The following is an 18,459-nucleotide window of genomic DNA, read 5'->3' on the forward strand; positions in this document are numbered from 1 at the left end:
CCGCCCCTTGTGCCCAGAGCTCGCGCAGCCCCTCGGGGCCTGTTGCCGTCGTTGCACGTAGTGTCATAAGCCCCGGGCTGCCCGAGGCTCACGGGCTGCAGCTAAGCCTGGCGCTTTTCTGACCGTTATAATGGGGAGGAGTGGGAGGCTCTTGGCAGGTGCTTCCTGTGCCCCAGGCCTCATCCCCGCCTGGTTTCTGGAAGCAGGGTTCCCCCGTGGAATGGTGTCGGGACTCTGGCTCAGTTGGGTCTTCTCCCCTCCTTAGCACTGGTCAGGGAGCGGGGTCTAAGCTAACTCGAGAGCTGTAAATAGATAAGGCTGGGCATGCTCTAACGGGGCCCGCCTTGCAAAGTGGAGTTGCTGGGGTTGTAACTAGTTGGCTCTTGAGGTCCCAGAATGCAGAAGGGCTCCCAAGCTGTCTTTGCTTTGGGTTCAGGCCAGCTCTGTGGTTCGTTGGACATAAAGAAATACATGTGTTGCAAATGCATTTTAATTCCTTCATTCGTAGTAGGAGACACATCAGTGATAAAGTGTTTTAGAGAAAATACTGAAGGGTGAGCCAAGCAACTCTCAAATTTTGGCCGTTGAGCAGGAATGATTCAGCTAAATGCTTGTATGGAAACCACGTGTGCAGTTATCCAAGTGCCAGAATGGGTTTAATCCTTCTGTATGGAAAAGAAGACTCCCATTTATGCTTCTAACTGATAAATGGCTATACAAAGTGGAATAACTATTTATTTATTTTTTTTCTGTGAGTGATTTGAGTGAATGCTAATAATAGTCATGTATGTGTTGAGGGTGACATATATTTCTAGGCTTGAGAGAGAGCTCTTCCCTGGACAGTTATAAAAAGCAGGTAATTGAAGAAAGAAAGATATAAGATAATATTTTCTTTTAAAGTACTTTAAAGCATTGTACTTCTATAACTGAGACAGTTTTGTTCCAGTTGTACTTAAATATTTCTTGGGCGTCCAAGATTATTTTTAGCAACGCTTCTTTGAATTCCCTTTGATCTCATACGCAGGGCTGAAAGCAAGAGATTATGAGAAGTACACACTGTTCAGAAATGGATTTGTAAAAGCAGTAAGGAGACCTTATGAATCATCTGGTGTATTCATCCAAGTATTTTTAAGTGATTATCACCAGCAAGGCTACACCCACACTACCATGTTTTGCAACTACTTTCCTACAGTGGTGCAGCTGCAACAGTGCTAGCAGCCTAAGTGCTAATGTAGGGATCAGCCGTTTTCATCTTCATGTTTTGAAGCCTTTTTCAGTTTTCTTGACGCAACTTAAAACAGTGGAGCCCTGTCTATAGCAGTGGTTCTCAACCAGGGGTCCGAGGCCCCCTGGGGGGCTGCGAAGCAGGGCCAGCATTAGATTTGCTGTGGCCCAGGATAGAAAGCTGAAGCCCTGCCACATGGGGCTGAAGCCCAGGGCCCTGAGCCCCGCCACCTGGGACTGAAGCCAAAGCTTGAGCAATATAGCTTCGGAGGAGTCCCTGTGCATGAGGCCCCAGGCAACTGTCCTGCAACACCGGCCCTGGCTTTTATATGCAGAAAATCAGTTGTTATGGCATAGGTGGGCCATGGAGTTTTTATAGCATGTTGTGGGGAGGGGATTTGGGGAGGGGGGAAGGCGGAAGGTTGAGAACCCCTGGTCTATAGTAACAGTTAAAGTGCTAGTTCTGGTTCATGTGATGGAAAAACGAGTGAAAAATGCACTAGCAGACTAAAAGCGTATTATTATTAAGTTACCTTCTTAGATAGTTTGTGTCTAACTCACTCTTTCTAATGGCTTCAGGGCAAGGATTTGCATTTTGGAGAAAGCAAAAGATCCAACGGGAATACAAGAAATTACTAAAAAAGGAAGGAAAGGCACGTCCTCAATGGAAAGTTCAATATACAGATTCTTACCCAGAGCACTTGAAGCATCTCTATTTAGCAGAGGAGGAAATGCTTGAGAAACGATCAAAATCTAAAAGAACTGTAGTTTTGTTAGAACAAAAATGCAGCACAACAGTAAAGTAAGTATCATTTTTAAAACAATTTTTCCCCTTCATTCTTAAGTCACCTGATGCCACAGCTTAGGTCCTATGGTTGGTTTGTTATCTTTAAGTAAAGGTATAGATGTTATAAAATCCTAATGAATAGATATGTTTTCTTAATATTAAATCTTATTCTGAATTGTTACAAACAACAGCTTTGTGCTTATTTTATCGAACCAGAAAGCAAAACTGACAATAATCAGGGTTTGCGTCTTGTGTTCCCTGTAAGCTATGTGCTTGGGCGGCCGCAGAGGAGAGATTTAAGTGCCGCCTACCTGATAGCAGAGCATGCACAGCCAGTAGCATGTGTTCAGGTGCCCCTCCCCCTGCATTGCACCATCCTGCAGCTGCTCCCGGGACGCTTCTGCTGGCTGTGCAGAAGGGAGCTGATGTCAGGGTGTTCCCTGGCCCCTGCCACTGTACCCCATCTCCGCAGAGCAGGGCAGAGGGGACAACCTGGTTCAGGAGGACTCGGAGCTGCTGCGGTCTGAATGGTGAGTGTCTGAGGCCTTGACTACACTAAAGGGAAAAGTCGATCTAAGCTACGCAATTTGAGTTACATGAATAGCGTAACTCAAATCAACATAGCTTGGATCTACTTACCGCAAGGTCCCACTACATGATGTCGACATGAGACGCTCTTCTGTTGACTTCCCTTACTCTTCTCGATCCGGTGGAGTACAGGAGTCGATGGGAAAGTGATCTGCGGTAGATTAAGCGCTAAATCGACCACTGATGCATTGATCACCATGCGTGAATCCCCCGGTAAATGTAGACAACCCCCAAACTCTGAGTGCCTTTCTTAAAGAGATGGTGCACTGTTTCTGAAATTTCCCCAGCAGCCAGGTGACACAGTCTGTCTCTCTCTCCCCCTCCCACTGCCCATGTACCCCATCTCTGCAGAGCCGGGGAGGGGAGACAGGGCTCAGGACAGAGCAGAAGAGCTTTCAGTGAGTGTCTTAAAGAGACAGCGCCACAGCTTTCCCCAGTGTTACACTAATAAAATAATACCAATGGGATCTTATAAGAGAGAGAAGGCAGAATGCCACGTTTATTGTAAATAGAACAGTTAGCATGTGCTTTTCAGTCACACAGCACACACACAAGTCCTGATCTTTTCCTGATGCATGCATTCCTCATTCACACGAACACGCTGTCACAGAAACCTTCAAAGGTATACAGAATACATTGTACATTAAGCCTTGCTAAATTTTATAACTAAAACAATTCACATTGGGGCTTCAGGCCCTCGACATTTATTTATTTATTTATCATAGACACAATACTAAATCCTGTTTTTTACTAACTAAACTTTATAACAGGCCCTAATTGTAATGTATATGGGAAACAGGATGCCAGTCTCAGACAGTCATTCCTTTCTGTTATTCAAAAAAGGTGGCTGGCAGAATGAAATCAAGGTTTACATCAATTCTTATAGTGCAATTATCAAATTTAGCCCTACGTATTTCCCCTTTTGACCCCTCAAGAACAATTCTCGAGTGGGTCATATCTAATATAATTGTCTCATAGCCACATATTGAGAGGCGATTTGAGCTTGCGGTTGCAATTTAACAAACAATCTTTTTATCCAGCAACACATACATATTATTCCAATTAAGCAGATGCAGGATAATATCAGTACAATTAGTAGTGGATGAAGCATAATTGACAGTATGCCTTTACAGGTGGGTGACCAGCCCATAAAAACATTATACCAATGGTAAGCTGTTATCTGTTTTTCTGCAGTGGCAATTCTTAACATGTTTCCAGTCTTGCATATATAATATGAATGTTAGTTTCCCACATTGCCTTTTTGTTTGTTCTAGGAACTGTGTTACTTTTTTACCTTTTAACAGGTGATTGGCAACTTTCTGCCATTCAATGCCAAGATTGATAGAGAACTTAGCTAAATCAGTGCTTACAGTACGCCGATTATTGGTAAATACAGTACTTGCATTACATTTACATTTGTCTCCTGGTGGGTTGCTAACACTTTTATCTTCCCAAAACACTTTTTTCCAAGAATTAACACAGACACATAGCCCATTATACAGTTCTTTGGTCTCATTATTCAATTTATTTCACATACGTGATTCTAGTGAAATATCTTTACTACAGAGCTCTGGAGCAACAGGCAAGGACAAGCACACCCACTTTTGAGGAGCCCACTCAGTGCAACCTCTGGTGTCCAGTAGGTTCCCGCCCTCCCTCCCCAGTCCACTGGCTCGAGGTCCAGAAGGATCCCATGTGCAATATGGGGAGTGGGCTAACTTTCCATATTTTTGCTTCCAGAGCCTGTTGGTGTGCGATTTTAACAACAATTTATTCAATTAAAATGTCTGGCCTTTCTATGCTAGAAACATATTTATTAGTATGAATGGATGCAGTATTAGTGACTTTTTTTTTCTTTTGAAGTGTATTAAAACCTTAGTGTGTTCTGATATTACCCCAAACATTGACAAGACAAAACATAGAACACAAAACACAATTTCTATTGTGACAGTAGATTCATGGATTTTGGGTTGCTTTTCAGCTGGTATCAGCTTTTCCTGATTTTCTGAAAGACAAAAAGAACATGTTTCTACCCCTTTTGGGGTGGCAGATTATTGCTTAAAATATTTCTTTCACAGATACCATTGCTGATTGCAGGCAAAACCGAGGAATTACACCCATACTTTCCTGTGTTTTGTTCTATAGGGAGGCCAGGTTTCAATGGCTTCTACCTTTCAAGAGTTATGGGGAAATTATCCCACTGTTTAATCATTAAATCCACGAGGTGCGGTACCTCAGTTTCTCTTCTTATACAGCAGACCAAGTTTATAATGTTTTTCCTGCTGTGTTAAGCTTTAAGTTTATTTACAGGTAATAGCTGAGAAGCATCATTACCATGTGACCTTTAAAGGATTTTTCCAAAAATCATACACACGATATACATTGTTGCAGGGGTACTTATTAACATTAAATCTGTTAAAGGTATCTTGTTATACCATGCCTTTTATTTAGACAATTTGTTTGCTGACCAGGTATGTCCTTTATCTGCAGGTTCTTTGTGCTGCTTTCTTTATCAGTTAGGTAATTTGCATTAACACAGACTGATTCCTTGCTTGCTTTTGGATCCAAAGCCATCAGCAGCTTAGAGACTCTGTCTTAAAAGGGACACAATTAACTTTTAACAGAGTTTTGATTACGCTTCACTTTTAACTCCTGCTTTCAAAACATACAGCGACCTGAAAAAGAAATCACAACCTATTGTGAGGCTCCCTTTGGAGCCCTAATAGGATTTTAATTAAGTAGCATGGTATGTCTGCATTTCTTTTACAATGTATACTGCACATGTTCTGGGGAAAATGTACATTCCTTCCATAGTTTAACCTCTATAACATTATCCATATCAATTTTTACATAAGGTGTAACTATTTCTTTTTGTGCTTACAGAGTTTTCATGTACCTTTGTCAAAGTGACAGTTTGATTACTCAGAGCCATCTTAAGGTTCAGTGTTTCTAACATTGCTTCTTTTGTTTTGTGCACCTGACCCCTGCTGTTGCTTCAGAGGAGCACTGTCTTTTTAAATTTCTTTTACTACAGCTCTTATCTGCTATTTTGTTACAAAAAAAAAACAAATACAAAAAACGAATCCAGAATCTATTCCTGTTCTCCTGATTTTAACTGCCCTCCTGCAGCCACAACTTAACATTTTAAATTTTGTAAAGCATTGATTTACCTCTTAAAGGGTTAAATGCCAAATCCCAAAGCCACACAACACTAATCACTTGTGTCTAGCAAAAAGTTCTGTCAGTTTTGCAACTTTCAATTAGAGTCAAATGGATTTTTAGTGGCATTATTTAAAACGGAAACAAAACCAATTGTCCTTAGAACTTTACATATTTACACACACAGATAGATACATACACATTTTCTTTTTCTTAACATTCCTGCCACACTGCTCTGTTTTTTACATCTTACATTCCCTTTATACATTTGTGGCAGTTAAGTTCCAATAGAACCCCCTTATGTTCTTTTAGCAAATTTGACTAAATTGTCCAAATGATTTTAATCAGTTTATTTTTGCCTGGCTAATTTACAGACATTCCTTTGGAAAAGGGCCCATTTTTCCTTCAAAATGGCTGCAAAGAAACCAAGAATTCTTTTCCTCTAACACGTTTTTTCTTTTTAACATTTTCACAAAGTTTAGCTGCTTAATTCCCTCCAGCTTCTGCAGTTAGTTAAATCACTTGCTCATTTTCTAAAAAAACAACTTAATCAACTTAGATTTCACCATTCCAAGTATTGTTTCAGTTCCCCATGTCTGCACTTACTCCTTTCCTTACTTCTGCCACCATGCCCTCAGGGCATGTAGCCTGTTTTTCACTTTCTTTATCTGGGCCCGATCTTGGTGGGAGGGTTTTGGGGTTTTTTGGTGAACTGTCCCTTTCCTTGGGCACAAGCTTTGTTCCATTTGTTCCTCCAATTTAGCAAGGAGGGTGGGCTTCTCAACTAGCCCCCCCCCCGCTCCTGGACCCTTTCCTTAAACATTTTTACAAGCTTATTTTGTTTCCTACATCACCCCTGATATCGCTCAGTGAGTGACACAGCCTAGATTCTCTGATCCGTCTACCCCTGATATCGTTCAGCGTGTTGCCAGGCCCTTAGGCTCTTGTTACCCCTGATATTTCAGTGAACAATCTGGCTTGGATTCTGTAATCATAGCTTAGAATATTATGAGCTCTTTATGAAGCCTCTACCTTCCAGAGGTCAGCAGGCTTGGTTAATCAATAATAATGCTGCGCTCCTAAGAGCAGGTCGTGTGCACACTGGTTGGTTTTACAGTAACCGGGACAAATGCCAGTATTCCCCCTTCCGCAATTCTCCACCAATTAATGTTACACTAATAAAATAATACCAATAGGATCTTATAAGAGGGATAAGGCAAAGTGCCATGTTTATTGTAAATACAACAGTTAGCATATGCTTTTCAGTCACACAACACATACCCAAGTCCTGATCATTTCCTGATGTATGTATTCCTCAGTCACACAAACAGTCTACGTTGTAAATTAAGCCTTGCTAAATCTTATAACTAAAACAATTCACATTGGGGCTTCAGGCCCTCAACATTTCTCTAATCTATTTATCATAGACACAATACAAAATCCTGTCTTTTACTAACTAAACTTTATAACAGGTCCTAATTGTAATGCATATGGGAAACAGGATGCCAGTCTCAGACAGTCATTCCTTTCTGTTATTCAAAAAAGGTGGCTGGCAGAATGAAATCAAGGTTTACATCAATTCTTATAGTACAATTATCAAATTTAGCCCTACACCAGCAGCCAACACACACAGTCTCTTTCAAACTCACCTCCCAACACCTACTTGTATTATTATTATTGCTTCTTGGTACTTCCTTCAATGCACATATTTGCTGTAATTTTATTCTTTCAAAGTGTTATTTTAGTGTTTTGACTGGTCTGTGCATTTCATAATTTTTATTTCTCTTACACTTAAATTTAATTCTTTGAGTAGTGAGTTCTAAAATGCCAAACTTGTCCTGGCTCGACTAATTATCCCTATGTAACTTTTTAAAAATATATATTATATCTAGGTTTTTTTGTTTCTACTGGTGGCACACATAGGCACATAACACAATTTATTCAGCACATGATGGAAAAATGAGTGGGAACATTTCTTGAGCCCTCTGAAATAATGAGAATTTTTCCATGGGACTTCAGTGGAAGAATGAAATAATGATTCAGGGCCAAATAATTTACTAATTTCGTCCCCAAATCCTACTAACTGAGATGCCTGCACAGATCCTGTAGCAATAAAGGAATTTAAATTAAAACTACACTGGTTGGAAGAGAATGGTAGTTAAATTTCAGTTTATATTTTATGTTGAGTGTGAATGCAAAAGGCATTTTTCTGTCCTAATTTTCCTACTTTCATGTTAACAGGAAAATGATAGTCTCTATGGAATAAATAGCTTTGAACTTTTATTTGGAAAAATGAACAACTGGTTTTTAATACTGTGTTTAATGTTAAAATTATTATTTAAAAATCCTTATTTTTTTTCCCTTTAAAGGTAAGTTGATTGGTTTCTAAATCTAATAGGGAGAAAATGTTTTTTGCAAACACCCACTTTGTTGTGCTATAGGTAATTTACTAGGTGGTGATGTTATCAGCCAGTACCCTCGGATGATGGGGGGATAATGTGCTTCTGAAGATTGTTAGTGTCTTTTTTTTGGACTGCAAAGCAAATCTGTTTTAGATTTTGTGCTGCTTGTCACAGTGGCCCTGATCTCATTCCTGTTGAAGTCAATGAAAAGATTCCACTAACTTTTAAACAGCTTTTTGCTTACATCTTAAATTGGATAAGGTATTCCTTGTTTCTTTTCTAAAGTCTTGACAGCTGTTTAAAAATACACATTACATATGTTTTATCCTCCAAATGTGTCTGCACTTCCATGATGAGTACAATATTTTTTTTATATAAATAAAAAAATAGGGGACTATTAGTAGAGCAGTTTGAGGCAAAATATGTTGTAAATGGGGTCCTGCCTGGGCCTTTTTCCATATCATCTCATTGTGCTTCCTCACTCTACATAAGTTTCCATAATCCACTTACTCAACATGCCTGAACCAACTGCACCTGAGTCCTGTCACCTTACTTTCAAATAAACTTAATTTTGACCCAGCACCTTTTAATTACAGCTCAATATTCAGATTAACTGTTCTTCTTACAATACAGAAGTTATCATCTTTCATCTTGTCAATCAATTCATCACTCACAGTGTCCATGATTCAATTCTAGAACTGTGAAAATAGAAGATACTTTACACACACTTACACAGCTTAATTCAAATGTTTAAATTTTCTTAAGCCTTTCTGTGTCTGCAGCCATTCAGGTGATCCAATTTATTTGTATAAATGTTCACAGAAAGTAAATTTCAGTATTTTGTGCTGAAAGTGTTTCCAATCCCAGTTAAACAATAGAGATTAAATTTAGAACATTTGTAGGCAGCCCATAATAACAATTTGAAAAAAAATTGTTATCTTTCAATTATTTACTTAGGCTAGCTGTATAGTAGGTTTCTACCCACTACATATAATCAAAAGCATCCATTGGATAAGTCACCTACTTCATTCTTTAGACCATGGTTCTTACATACTATTTAATTTTGGCCATTATAACCTTTGACTCTTCACTTTCCTTTTTCATCGTTGACAGCTGCAGCTTGGACACCATATTGTTCCTGTATGCAGCCTCCAAAGGCTGTTATTTTATCACACTTGTCTACATCTCTTCACTTGAGTATATCATTTTAAGGCAGTGGTTCTCAAACTTTTGTATTGGTTATCCTTTCATAAAACAAGCCTCTGAGTGTGATTTCTGCTTACAAATTAAAAACATATTTTTTTATATTTAACACTATTATAAGTGCTGGAGGCAAAGCAGGGATTGGGGATGGAGGTTGACAACTTTTGACCCCCACATAATAACCTTGCGACCCCCTAAGGAGTCGCGACCCCAAGTTTGAGAACCCCTGTTTTAAGGTGTTCACATATTCAAGGCGCCCCGATTAGTGGGTGGCGCAGGCCAAAGGATGTACTGGCTGCTACTTCCAGCAGCTCCCATTGGCCTGGAGCAGTGAACTGCGGCCACTGGGAGCCACAATCAGCCGAACCTGCGGACGCGGCAGGTAAACAAACTGGCCCGGCCTGCCAGGGGCTTTCCCTGCACAAGCGGCGGAACAAGTTTGGGAACCACTGTACTAGATGATGATACTCTGTGATGGATTATATCACTGATGTCTCCAACTATCCCCTTGTCGTGAATCATAATTCTCATGTGGAATGCTGAGACTTAAAATTTTGTTCTTAGTAGTTCATATATTGAAGAGATAATTTCACTGAGGTGTTCTAGTGATAATGTTCACTTCTGAGGATTTTACTGTCATTGGAACTTTGGCCAGAGCTAATTACAAATCTTGTTGCATCTTATTTGTTTTTAAATATATAAATCTATCACTTTATCTTTAAAAACACTTAATACATTATAGTGCAACAGTGAAATTATTGTACTAATTAATATGGTTGTACAAGTATAGTTTTCAGTCACTTTGTATTAATGTGTTACAGTTGCTTGAAATTGAGTCTCCAGAAATTCTTGCTCTTATTGATTGTATGACTGCTGCTGTATTACATGTGCTATGTGAATTTGATGCATGACAGTTAATATTAGGGCTGTCAATCGCAGCTAATGCAAGCAATTAATGCAAAACAAATTAATTAGATTAAAAGAAATAGTTGTGATTAATCACACTGTTAAACAATAATAGAATACAATTTCAATTTATTATAAATATTTTTGGATATTTTTCTACATTTTCAAATATGTTACCTGAAAGTGAGAACAGGCACATGACATTTATAAATAAGAAGCAGGCAGCATTATCTCCCATAAATGTAAACAGACTTGTTTTGTCTTAGCGACTGGCTGAACAAGAAGTAGGACTGAGTGGACTTGTAGGCTCTAAAGTTTTACATTGTTTTGCTTTTGAGTGCAATTATGTTTTAAAAAAAAAAAAAAAAAAAAAGATAATTCTACATTTGTACTTTGCACTTTCCAGATAGAGATTACACTACAGTACTTGTATGAAGTGATTTGAGAAATACTATTTATTTTTATCGTTACAATGCAAATATTTGTAATAAAAATAATATAAAATTAACACTATACACTATGTATTCTGTGTTGTAAGTGAAATCAATATATTTGAAAACGTAGAAAAAAATCCAAAAATATTTATAATTTACATAGGTATTCTGTTATTGTTTAACAATGCAATTAAAACTGTGATTGTGACTTTTTTTAAATCTTGCGATTAATTGCGATTATTTTTTTTAATAGTTTGAATCCTAGTTAATGTAGTTTGGGATTATTTGCCACTTTACCACGTTCTGTATTAAGGTATAGGGGATATCAAGTAGAATCTTGTCTGTGGTGTTTCTATTCTATTTATTTTTGGCATTTGTCTTTGTATGCTGCATTACTGTTTAAAATAGTAGCATACTTTGAAAATGGTGTGCTCTCAATTTTAGGTGTTAGTACACAGTCTTGCCACATGATGGAGCTGAAAATAAACTGATGACTTGCAGAAAATAAATGTGATACTTTTGAATGGCAGCATGAGTTCTAAGACAGTATCTGAACTTTCCTTTTATTTCTGACTGAGCCTATATCATGTTTGCTAGATGGCACTGATTAGCTGTCATCTCTGAAATCTAAACTATAGAGCATCAAGGAATTTATACACCTGTTAGTTTGTCTGGCAGAAGTATTTTCATTCAGAAGTATTACCTATTTTCAAAGGGAACCGGTTTAAATGTTGCTAATGGCTTGAGTCCTTATTTACCTATCATGCTATTTAAATAATGTAAAAATTGGGAGTCTGAACAAAATCATGAAGGTTGATAACTCTATTACAAAGAAAAATCCCACAAGGGAGGAGGAGTGTGGTGGCAGGAAACATCTACCCCTGCTAAGCTGCATTGCCTCCTGCCAGATTACTACATGGAATTCTCTGCAGTCTGAAGAGGGTGGTGATGTGGGGAGCAGAAATGTCCCTAATGCAACCCCTCAGTTCTGTGGGCCATATGCACAGGGCACACGAGGCACTGTACTACTTAGAACAACTCCCTGCCGTTCCTCTTTGTGCACACAGCTCCATGTAGTTCAGTCGCTGGTATATTAAGAATTTACTGAGAAACTTGATTTATTGGATTCCCATCATGATTGTGATAAATAGATAAGCCACATAAGGTTTGGATCAGGTAAGCATCATAGAATCCTGTGACTGGAAGGGACCTCGAGAGATCATCTGGTCCTGTCCCCTGCACTCATGGCAGGACTAAGCGTGCTTTTGGTATAGAAATTTGGTGAGATTTCTAGTATTTGTGTAATCAAGAACACATTGCAGTCCCAGCAGACACAAGAATGAAGAGACAAATGCCTTTTTTGTTGTGAAAAAAGAGGGTATTTTGTTTGGTTTTTGTTTGGTTTTTTTTTAATGTAAAGATTCATGGTTTCTTCTTAGAGCCACTTAATTCCTAAATAGTCTATACTAAATCAATCCTGCTTTGTGCTACAGTTATGATTGTGGTAATCTAAAGACCCATGAGCTAATTACATGTACACTTGTCCATTATAGGTCAGATACGACTCAAAAGAAGTTTAAAAAGAAAACTTCAAGTCAAAAAGCAAAAGAAGAATACGAGAAAATAAAGGCTGAACGCAACAAGAAGAAAGAGGTGAACAAATCTTAAATTGAGATATTTGGGGCAGGATTGTGTCCAGAGGTTAAATTGGAGGGTGGGAGGTAAATGATATTCTTTGTCTCCGAAATCAGATTAAATACCACTCACAAATGTACAAGTGTTAAAATATGATTGTTCATGCTCTCCTGTCGTGCACTGCACTGGGTTTCCTGAGTTTTGTTCTCTCTGTGGGTTTTAATATACTATGTGCTTATCTGGCTAAGCTCAAACTCCACAGGAGTTGATGGCCCCTATGCTCTTTGATCTGGCTTCCCTTCAGTGAGGTTTGGCTGCCCTGCTTGGACTTCTTGGACTTGATTTTTTGACTGGGGAAAAATAAGTTGTGACATCTCCCCCGTGCCATCCATTTGTGATGTTAACTGAGATATCACTCACTCTGGAAACTGCAAATGTTCATAATGAGATAACAGTGTCATGCAGTTGCACCAAAAAAAAAAGGAAAAAGGGGGCTAATATCATTCTGGAATGTATTAACAGGATTATCATATGGAAAACTTGGGAGTTAATTGTCACACTGTATACTGCACTGGTGAGGTTTCAGCTCGAGTACCGTGTCCAATTCTGGTTGCCACACTTCAGGAAAGATGTGGATAAACAGGAGAAAGTCCCAGAGGAGAGCAACAAAAATGATAAAAGGATTAGAAAACCTGACCTATGAGGAAAGGTCAAAAACAAAAAAACTGGGCATGTTTAGTCTTGAGAAAAGAGGACTGAAGGGGGATCTGATAAGTCTTCAAATCCATTAAGGGCTGTCATAAAGAGGACTGGGATCAATTATTCTCCATGTTCAGGTAGAACAAGAAGGAAAGGGCTTTGTCTGCAGTAAGGGGAATTTAGGTTAGGTATTAGGAAGAACTTTCTAACTCTAAGGGTAGTTAAGCTCTGCAATAGGCTTCCAAGGGAAGTTGTGGATTCCCTATCATTGAAGGTTTTTAAGAACAGGTTGGACAACACCTGTCGGAGATGATGTAGGTTTTCTTGGTTCTGCCTCAGCACAAGGGCTGAACTTGGTGACCCCTGAGGTGCCTTCCAGAGCTACATTTCTATGATAATAGGATCATTCCTTCCATACTTTGCTTAGCAATGAAACAGTTAACAATATTGGAATTTAAGGCTAGCTCCAAGCTATCTGCAGTTCAGTCAGTCACTGTCAGTCTACACTCAATTCACATACTGAAAGTTTTCTTTGTAACCATCAATGTTAAGACTCTTTGATGAAACCTAAGTTCCTGGAGAACAAAATGGCACCTGAAGTTAGGATGCAGGACTTGTTTATTATGTCTTTCCCTCACTCACCACAGAAGTGAACATGCTAAGCTGTCAGCTGATGGACAACTTGGACTGGACCCTGAATACAGCAGACCAATTTATATGCAGGGATCTAGCGCCCTCCCACTTCACTCCCTGGGGGATATATTTTCATGCAGTTAAATCATAAAGGTGTGAGACTCTTCACCAAGGAAACTTGCCAGAAATCTCTTAGAATGGAGGCTGTGGCTAACAGATAGTTGAATCATCTTTTCTGTGCTTCCCCCTCCACTTTTGTCACTAGTAAAAGTGATTCAGAAGATGAAGGGGGAAGCAAGTCATCCTAACCACCTCCCCTCCCCCTCCGATCAAAAAGGCTTTGGTACTCAGACCTAATAGTGTGGTCTCAGAGGTCTTCACTCCCACCTATTCTGCAGGCAGGATTTCCATGTCTGTGTCCCCCTTATGCCTGACAGCAGGGCTGTTGAACCACAGGCTCTAAAGAGAGGGGATGCTCCTCCAAAGAGAGGACTCTTAACCTTTCTCAGGTGTTCCACTTATTCAGAACATGCAAAATCCTCCTAAAGATGCCAAGGAAAAATGACCCCAGAAAACCAGGTTTTTTACAAGATGGTGTAAGACCTTCCATCGTTGCTGTTTGCACCTAAGTGCTAAATAGTGTTATAAATCTTGACACATCAAGTTTCTAATAGATCACACAATGATATTAATGTTTCTTACGACAGCATATCTGTCCATACCACAAGTCAGGTTTATTTCCTTTCCATAGAAACGTGTTTTCTTGTAGTCGTGTCAGCAAGAAGAGCCTCCAAAATGTATACCTGTAGACACAAGCCATCCTGCATATTCCACATGGACAGGGTCATTCTTCCTGCTCCAGAATAATTTGTTTCAAGCCCAATGTCAGCATTGATCTAAAGTAACTTTTCTCTGATGGTTCTTTGTCTGGCCTGCATGAAATGCAATTGATTAGGAGTGTTTGATGTTTGTTTTTGTTCAGTAAAAAATTTTAGTATTTTTTCAGTAATGTTCATTAATAAAATACTCATTTATGGACACTTTGTGTATTTGAAAGGGACTTAGTATTTGCCATTATTTAGATTTTTCAGCTGCATTGGGATTCCTATTTAGAAATGTTTGTTTGTGTTGTTTACATTTAACTCACTTCATATTTTCATACAACATAAAGCACTATTCCTGCTGAATTATGAAATATTTCTGTTGCATAAAATTGTTTTTCATGTGTTTTTAATTTCTACAAAACTCTCTGAAGCCTATTTATGCAATGAAAAGAATATAATATGCATTTTATAAACTAGCATCTCTTGACATGCACACTGCTGCTAAGACATCTGTCTTTGTGGCCTTTACAGTGTTGCATTTCAAAGAATAAAATCCCATCAGAGCAGCCATCCAAATAAACTGAAGCAAGCCTTTAGTCTGATTAGTGGCAGCTTCTCGTATTTTGATCGGATATGACTTCAGTGTATCAAACTAGTTAGCATGCTCATTAAAAATATAATTTGCTTTAGTAATTTATTCAATGTAAAACAAAATATTGATAGTAGCATCTAAACTGGCCCTAAATGCTGAATAATATTATATAAAGAGTTTTATACCATGCTCGTCACTGTAATATGACAGGTTTCAGAGTAACAGCCATGTTAGTCTGTATTCGCAAAAAGAAAAGGAGTACTTGTGGCACCTTAGAGACTAACCAATTTATTTGAGCATAAGCTTTCGTGAGCTACAGCTCACTTCATTGGATGCACTGTACACTGTAGTATGAGTGTGCCTTTCAGTTTTTTTTTCTCATTCTCTCCCCAATGGGAGAAGTGTGTGCAGTACAGTGTCTTGTTGTAGTGGGGAGGCTTTTATTTCTTGTTTCAGTTTGTTTTTTTAATATGTATGTTGCAGTGTATTTGTTATAGAAAGCAGGTGAAAAAAAAATGTGTCTTGCCCTTGGAACAGAAGGTGGTGAGGTTTGTGATTTGCCTTCGTTCCTGTGGGATTTCATTCTACAGCCTCAGCCAGCCCTTTAGAAAGGTCTGTGTGAAAGACAAAAGAGCTTTAGCTTTATGGTAGAGAGTACCATTGTGCCACAGATGTGAAGTTGCCAATGCAGTCTTCATTCCAATGCTTTAGGCGAATGTAACATTTGTTTCTGTTACAATAATATCTGACTCGTCTTCAGTTCTCAAATTTCTTTTAAAAGTGGTGGTGGCCATAAAACCAGTATGGTACCCAACTTCCAATATTTTCACGAGGACGCGTGAATTTTTTAAAAATCACGTCTCGGGGTTTGTACTGATTCTGATGTTCTCATGTCAGTTACTTTTTTGCTGCTTTTATTTCAGGCAGCAGAGAAAAGGAAACGAGAAAGAGAAGAAGCTCAAAGGCTCTACAAGCAAAAGAAAATGGAAACTTATAAAATATTAAGTAAAAGGACCAAAAAAGGACAGCCAAATCTAAATTTACAAATAGAATTTCTCCTTCAGAAAATACAACAAAAAACATAGACCAGATTATCTTCTCTTTTCAGTGAATTAAATCAATCTACTAAATACATGTATTGGCTGGGACTTTTTATTGTAGGTGATTATTTTTTTATGAGAATATATGGCAACTATTTTTGTTTGTTCTGATTATTGGTCCAGGATTGTGCTGGAGAAAGTCATTGGTCCTGAAAACATTTGTACTGGTCTGAAAATAATATTTCTAGCTCAAGCAGATTGTGGGATGTTGAACCTTTACAGTAAATGTTCTAATTAGCACCTTGCTTTATTCTTCAGTTCTATACTTGATTTTTACCAGCCAATATCCCAAATTGCTAGTTTGAGACTTTTTACGTTTTTGAGAGCTGGGATTCCATGCTGCTTTTCAGATGGCATAAAGCATTTGTTTTCAGCTCTAGAAGTTCTTGTGTTGTTGGCTGCTGAAATCATGTCTGTTGAATAGGGAGAAACAGGATGGTAAACTACATGAACGTGATGTCTAATGAACTTGCCAAGCAGTTTGGGATCTGTTGACGGAAACATGCTATGTAAGAGCTAGGTATTGTATTAATTATGTTTAATTCTGTGGCCAATTCTAAGATACCAGTGGATTTTTAAATAAATAAATCTTTGACCTCATCAATGGAAGTAAGACATTTTGACTACTGCTTGAGAAGAAGTGAAGACAGTCTCATTTGCATTACTGTATTAGAACACTTCCCTTGCCCCTATTAGGATAAGATTTTCCAGAGATTAGTATGCTCTCATCTAGGTTTTTTCAGTTGCACAGATAATGTGTTTTGGTCATTCCAGATGTTAGCTAAATATCTTTGCATATCTTGTTTATGGCTCTTCTTCTTGAAACAGATCTTCCATAAATACATTTGAACTCCATTTACATCTGTTTAACATTTTTCCGTGCTATCACTTTAAATCTAATAGTAATGGTTCCTTCTACTGAGAATTTTTTCCTCTCTTGAAAACATTCAGGCAAAGCTTGTAAATATTATGGGCTTATTTTTAAGTTGGGCGATGGTCATGTTTACTAATGCTAATGATATTTAGCTCTGGATGTAGCTATAAAAATGTTAATTTTTGTACACTTGCCTGCAGCCATGGCAGCAGTTAAAATTTTTTTCAGAACAGTATGTTCCCATGTTTCCATCTTCCATAGCATTCAGAAAATCATTTTTAAGGTTGTAATTTTAAATAGCAACAAGCATAGTATGGTCAATATAATGTGGTGCAATACAAAAATGAAGAACCTCACTTCACAAGGGTTTATTACAAAAGTGGTAAATATTTATGACACTTTTAACTTATTCCTCCATATATTAAAATGCCATGTTTTGAAGTTTGAACAAAAAGGTGCATTTGAGGTGTAATGGGTCCCCTTTGAGCACTGTGAGGCATTAATTCATATCAAGTTGAAAAAAATTCATCTCATAGTTTAATTTGCAATATATTTTGTGGTGTAAACCACATTTGTTTAAAAAGGTATGAAGTTATTTCTTTGATCTCATAGTATTGCTTTATAAGTTAGATTTGATTTGATTTTTTTTTTTTTAGGGGATGGGGTGCTTTGAGAGTATTACTGAAAGGAAACTACCCTCTTAGATTTTCATGTGGAAATTCAGTTCTGTCAAAATTCTCTCTCCCTGCTTTGACAGCCAATAAATAATGTTGGAACAGTCTCTACATATGATAAAGATTATTCAGACACAAAGGGGAGGAGGGTCTGTTCATCCAGACACTTGGATGAATCTTCAAATTTGATCAGTTGTCAAAGGAAAGGCTGCAAAAATAACTAAGTTGTAGACTCTCTAGGGGGTCCCCTTCTGCACATCCATATACATAATTAGCAGTGAGGGAACTTGGAATTTCTCATTGATACCATTCCATATAAGGAGGAATTGAATGTGATGGAAAGACTTCTTCAGGCCATACGCCGTAAGAAGAACCATCAGATCTGCAGATCAAAATTCTAGAGAAATATTTATGCTATTAACAATGTATTGTTATGAGAAGTTTAGTATCTTCTGAAATAAAAAAATCCTCTTGCTGTCTTTGTTTTTATTTGAAGTACTCATGTAGAAAACAAACTATAAAATCTGATTGGTTGACTTTAAGCTCCCTCCAGAGTGAAGTAGTTTAGAATTGGGGATAGACAGTTTGTTCTCATTTCTCAGAGCCGTAAGGATTTGCCTGCTACTGCCTCTTCACACAACTTGCCCTCTTAGTTCTGCATCGTTGCTGTAATCTCATTCAAGCAGTATACTATAGAATTTGGCAACAGAGTAAGTGTGAGCTTT

The 18,459-nt window shown here is 38.2% G+C and overlaps 1 protein-coding gene across 1 annotated transcript; it reads left to right on the forward strand.

Moving 5' to 3' along the window:
* The first annotated feature begins 241 nt into the window (after positions 1-241).
* On the forward strand, positions 242-18,209 carry CCDC59 (coiled-coil domain containing 59). The gene is made up of 4 exons (XM_037885729.2): positions 242-856; positions 1,804-2,026; positions 12,257-12,356; positions 16,010-18,209. Exons 2-4 carry the CDS (start codon positions 1,956-1,958, stop codon positions 16,169-16,171), a joined length of 333 nt encoding a protein of 110 aa, XP_037741657.1. The 5' UTR covers positions 242-856; positions 1,804-1,955; the 3' UTR covers positions 16,172-18,209.
* The last annotated feature ends 250 nt before the right edge of the window (positions 18,210-18,459 follow it).

This window comes from Chelonia mydas, chromosome 1 (assembly GCF_015237465.2).
Source record: "Chelonia mydas isolate rCheMyd1 chromosome 1, rCheMyd1.pri.v2, whole genome shotgun sequence".
NCBI classification, from domain to species: domain Eukaryota; kingdom Metazoa; phylum Chordata; order Testudines; family Cheloniidae; genus Chelonia; species Chelonia mydas.

Bases quoted from the DNA above. Each gene is read 5' to 3' on its own strand.
- CCDC59 (XM_037885729.2), top strand. From the start codon at position 1,956: ATGCTTGAGAAACGATCAAAATCTAAAAGAACTGTAGTTTTGTTAGAA. The intron at 2,027-12,256 runs GTAAGTATCATT...TGTCCATTATAG, and splicing joins AAATGCAGCACAACAGTAAA to GTCAGATACGACTCAAAAGA. The intron at 12,357-16,009 runs GTGAACAAATCT...CTTTTATTTCAG, and splicing joins AACGCAACAAGAAGAAAGAG to GCAGCAGAGAAAAGGAAACG.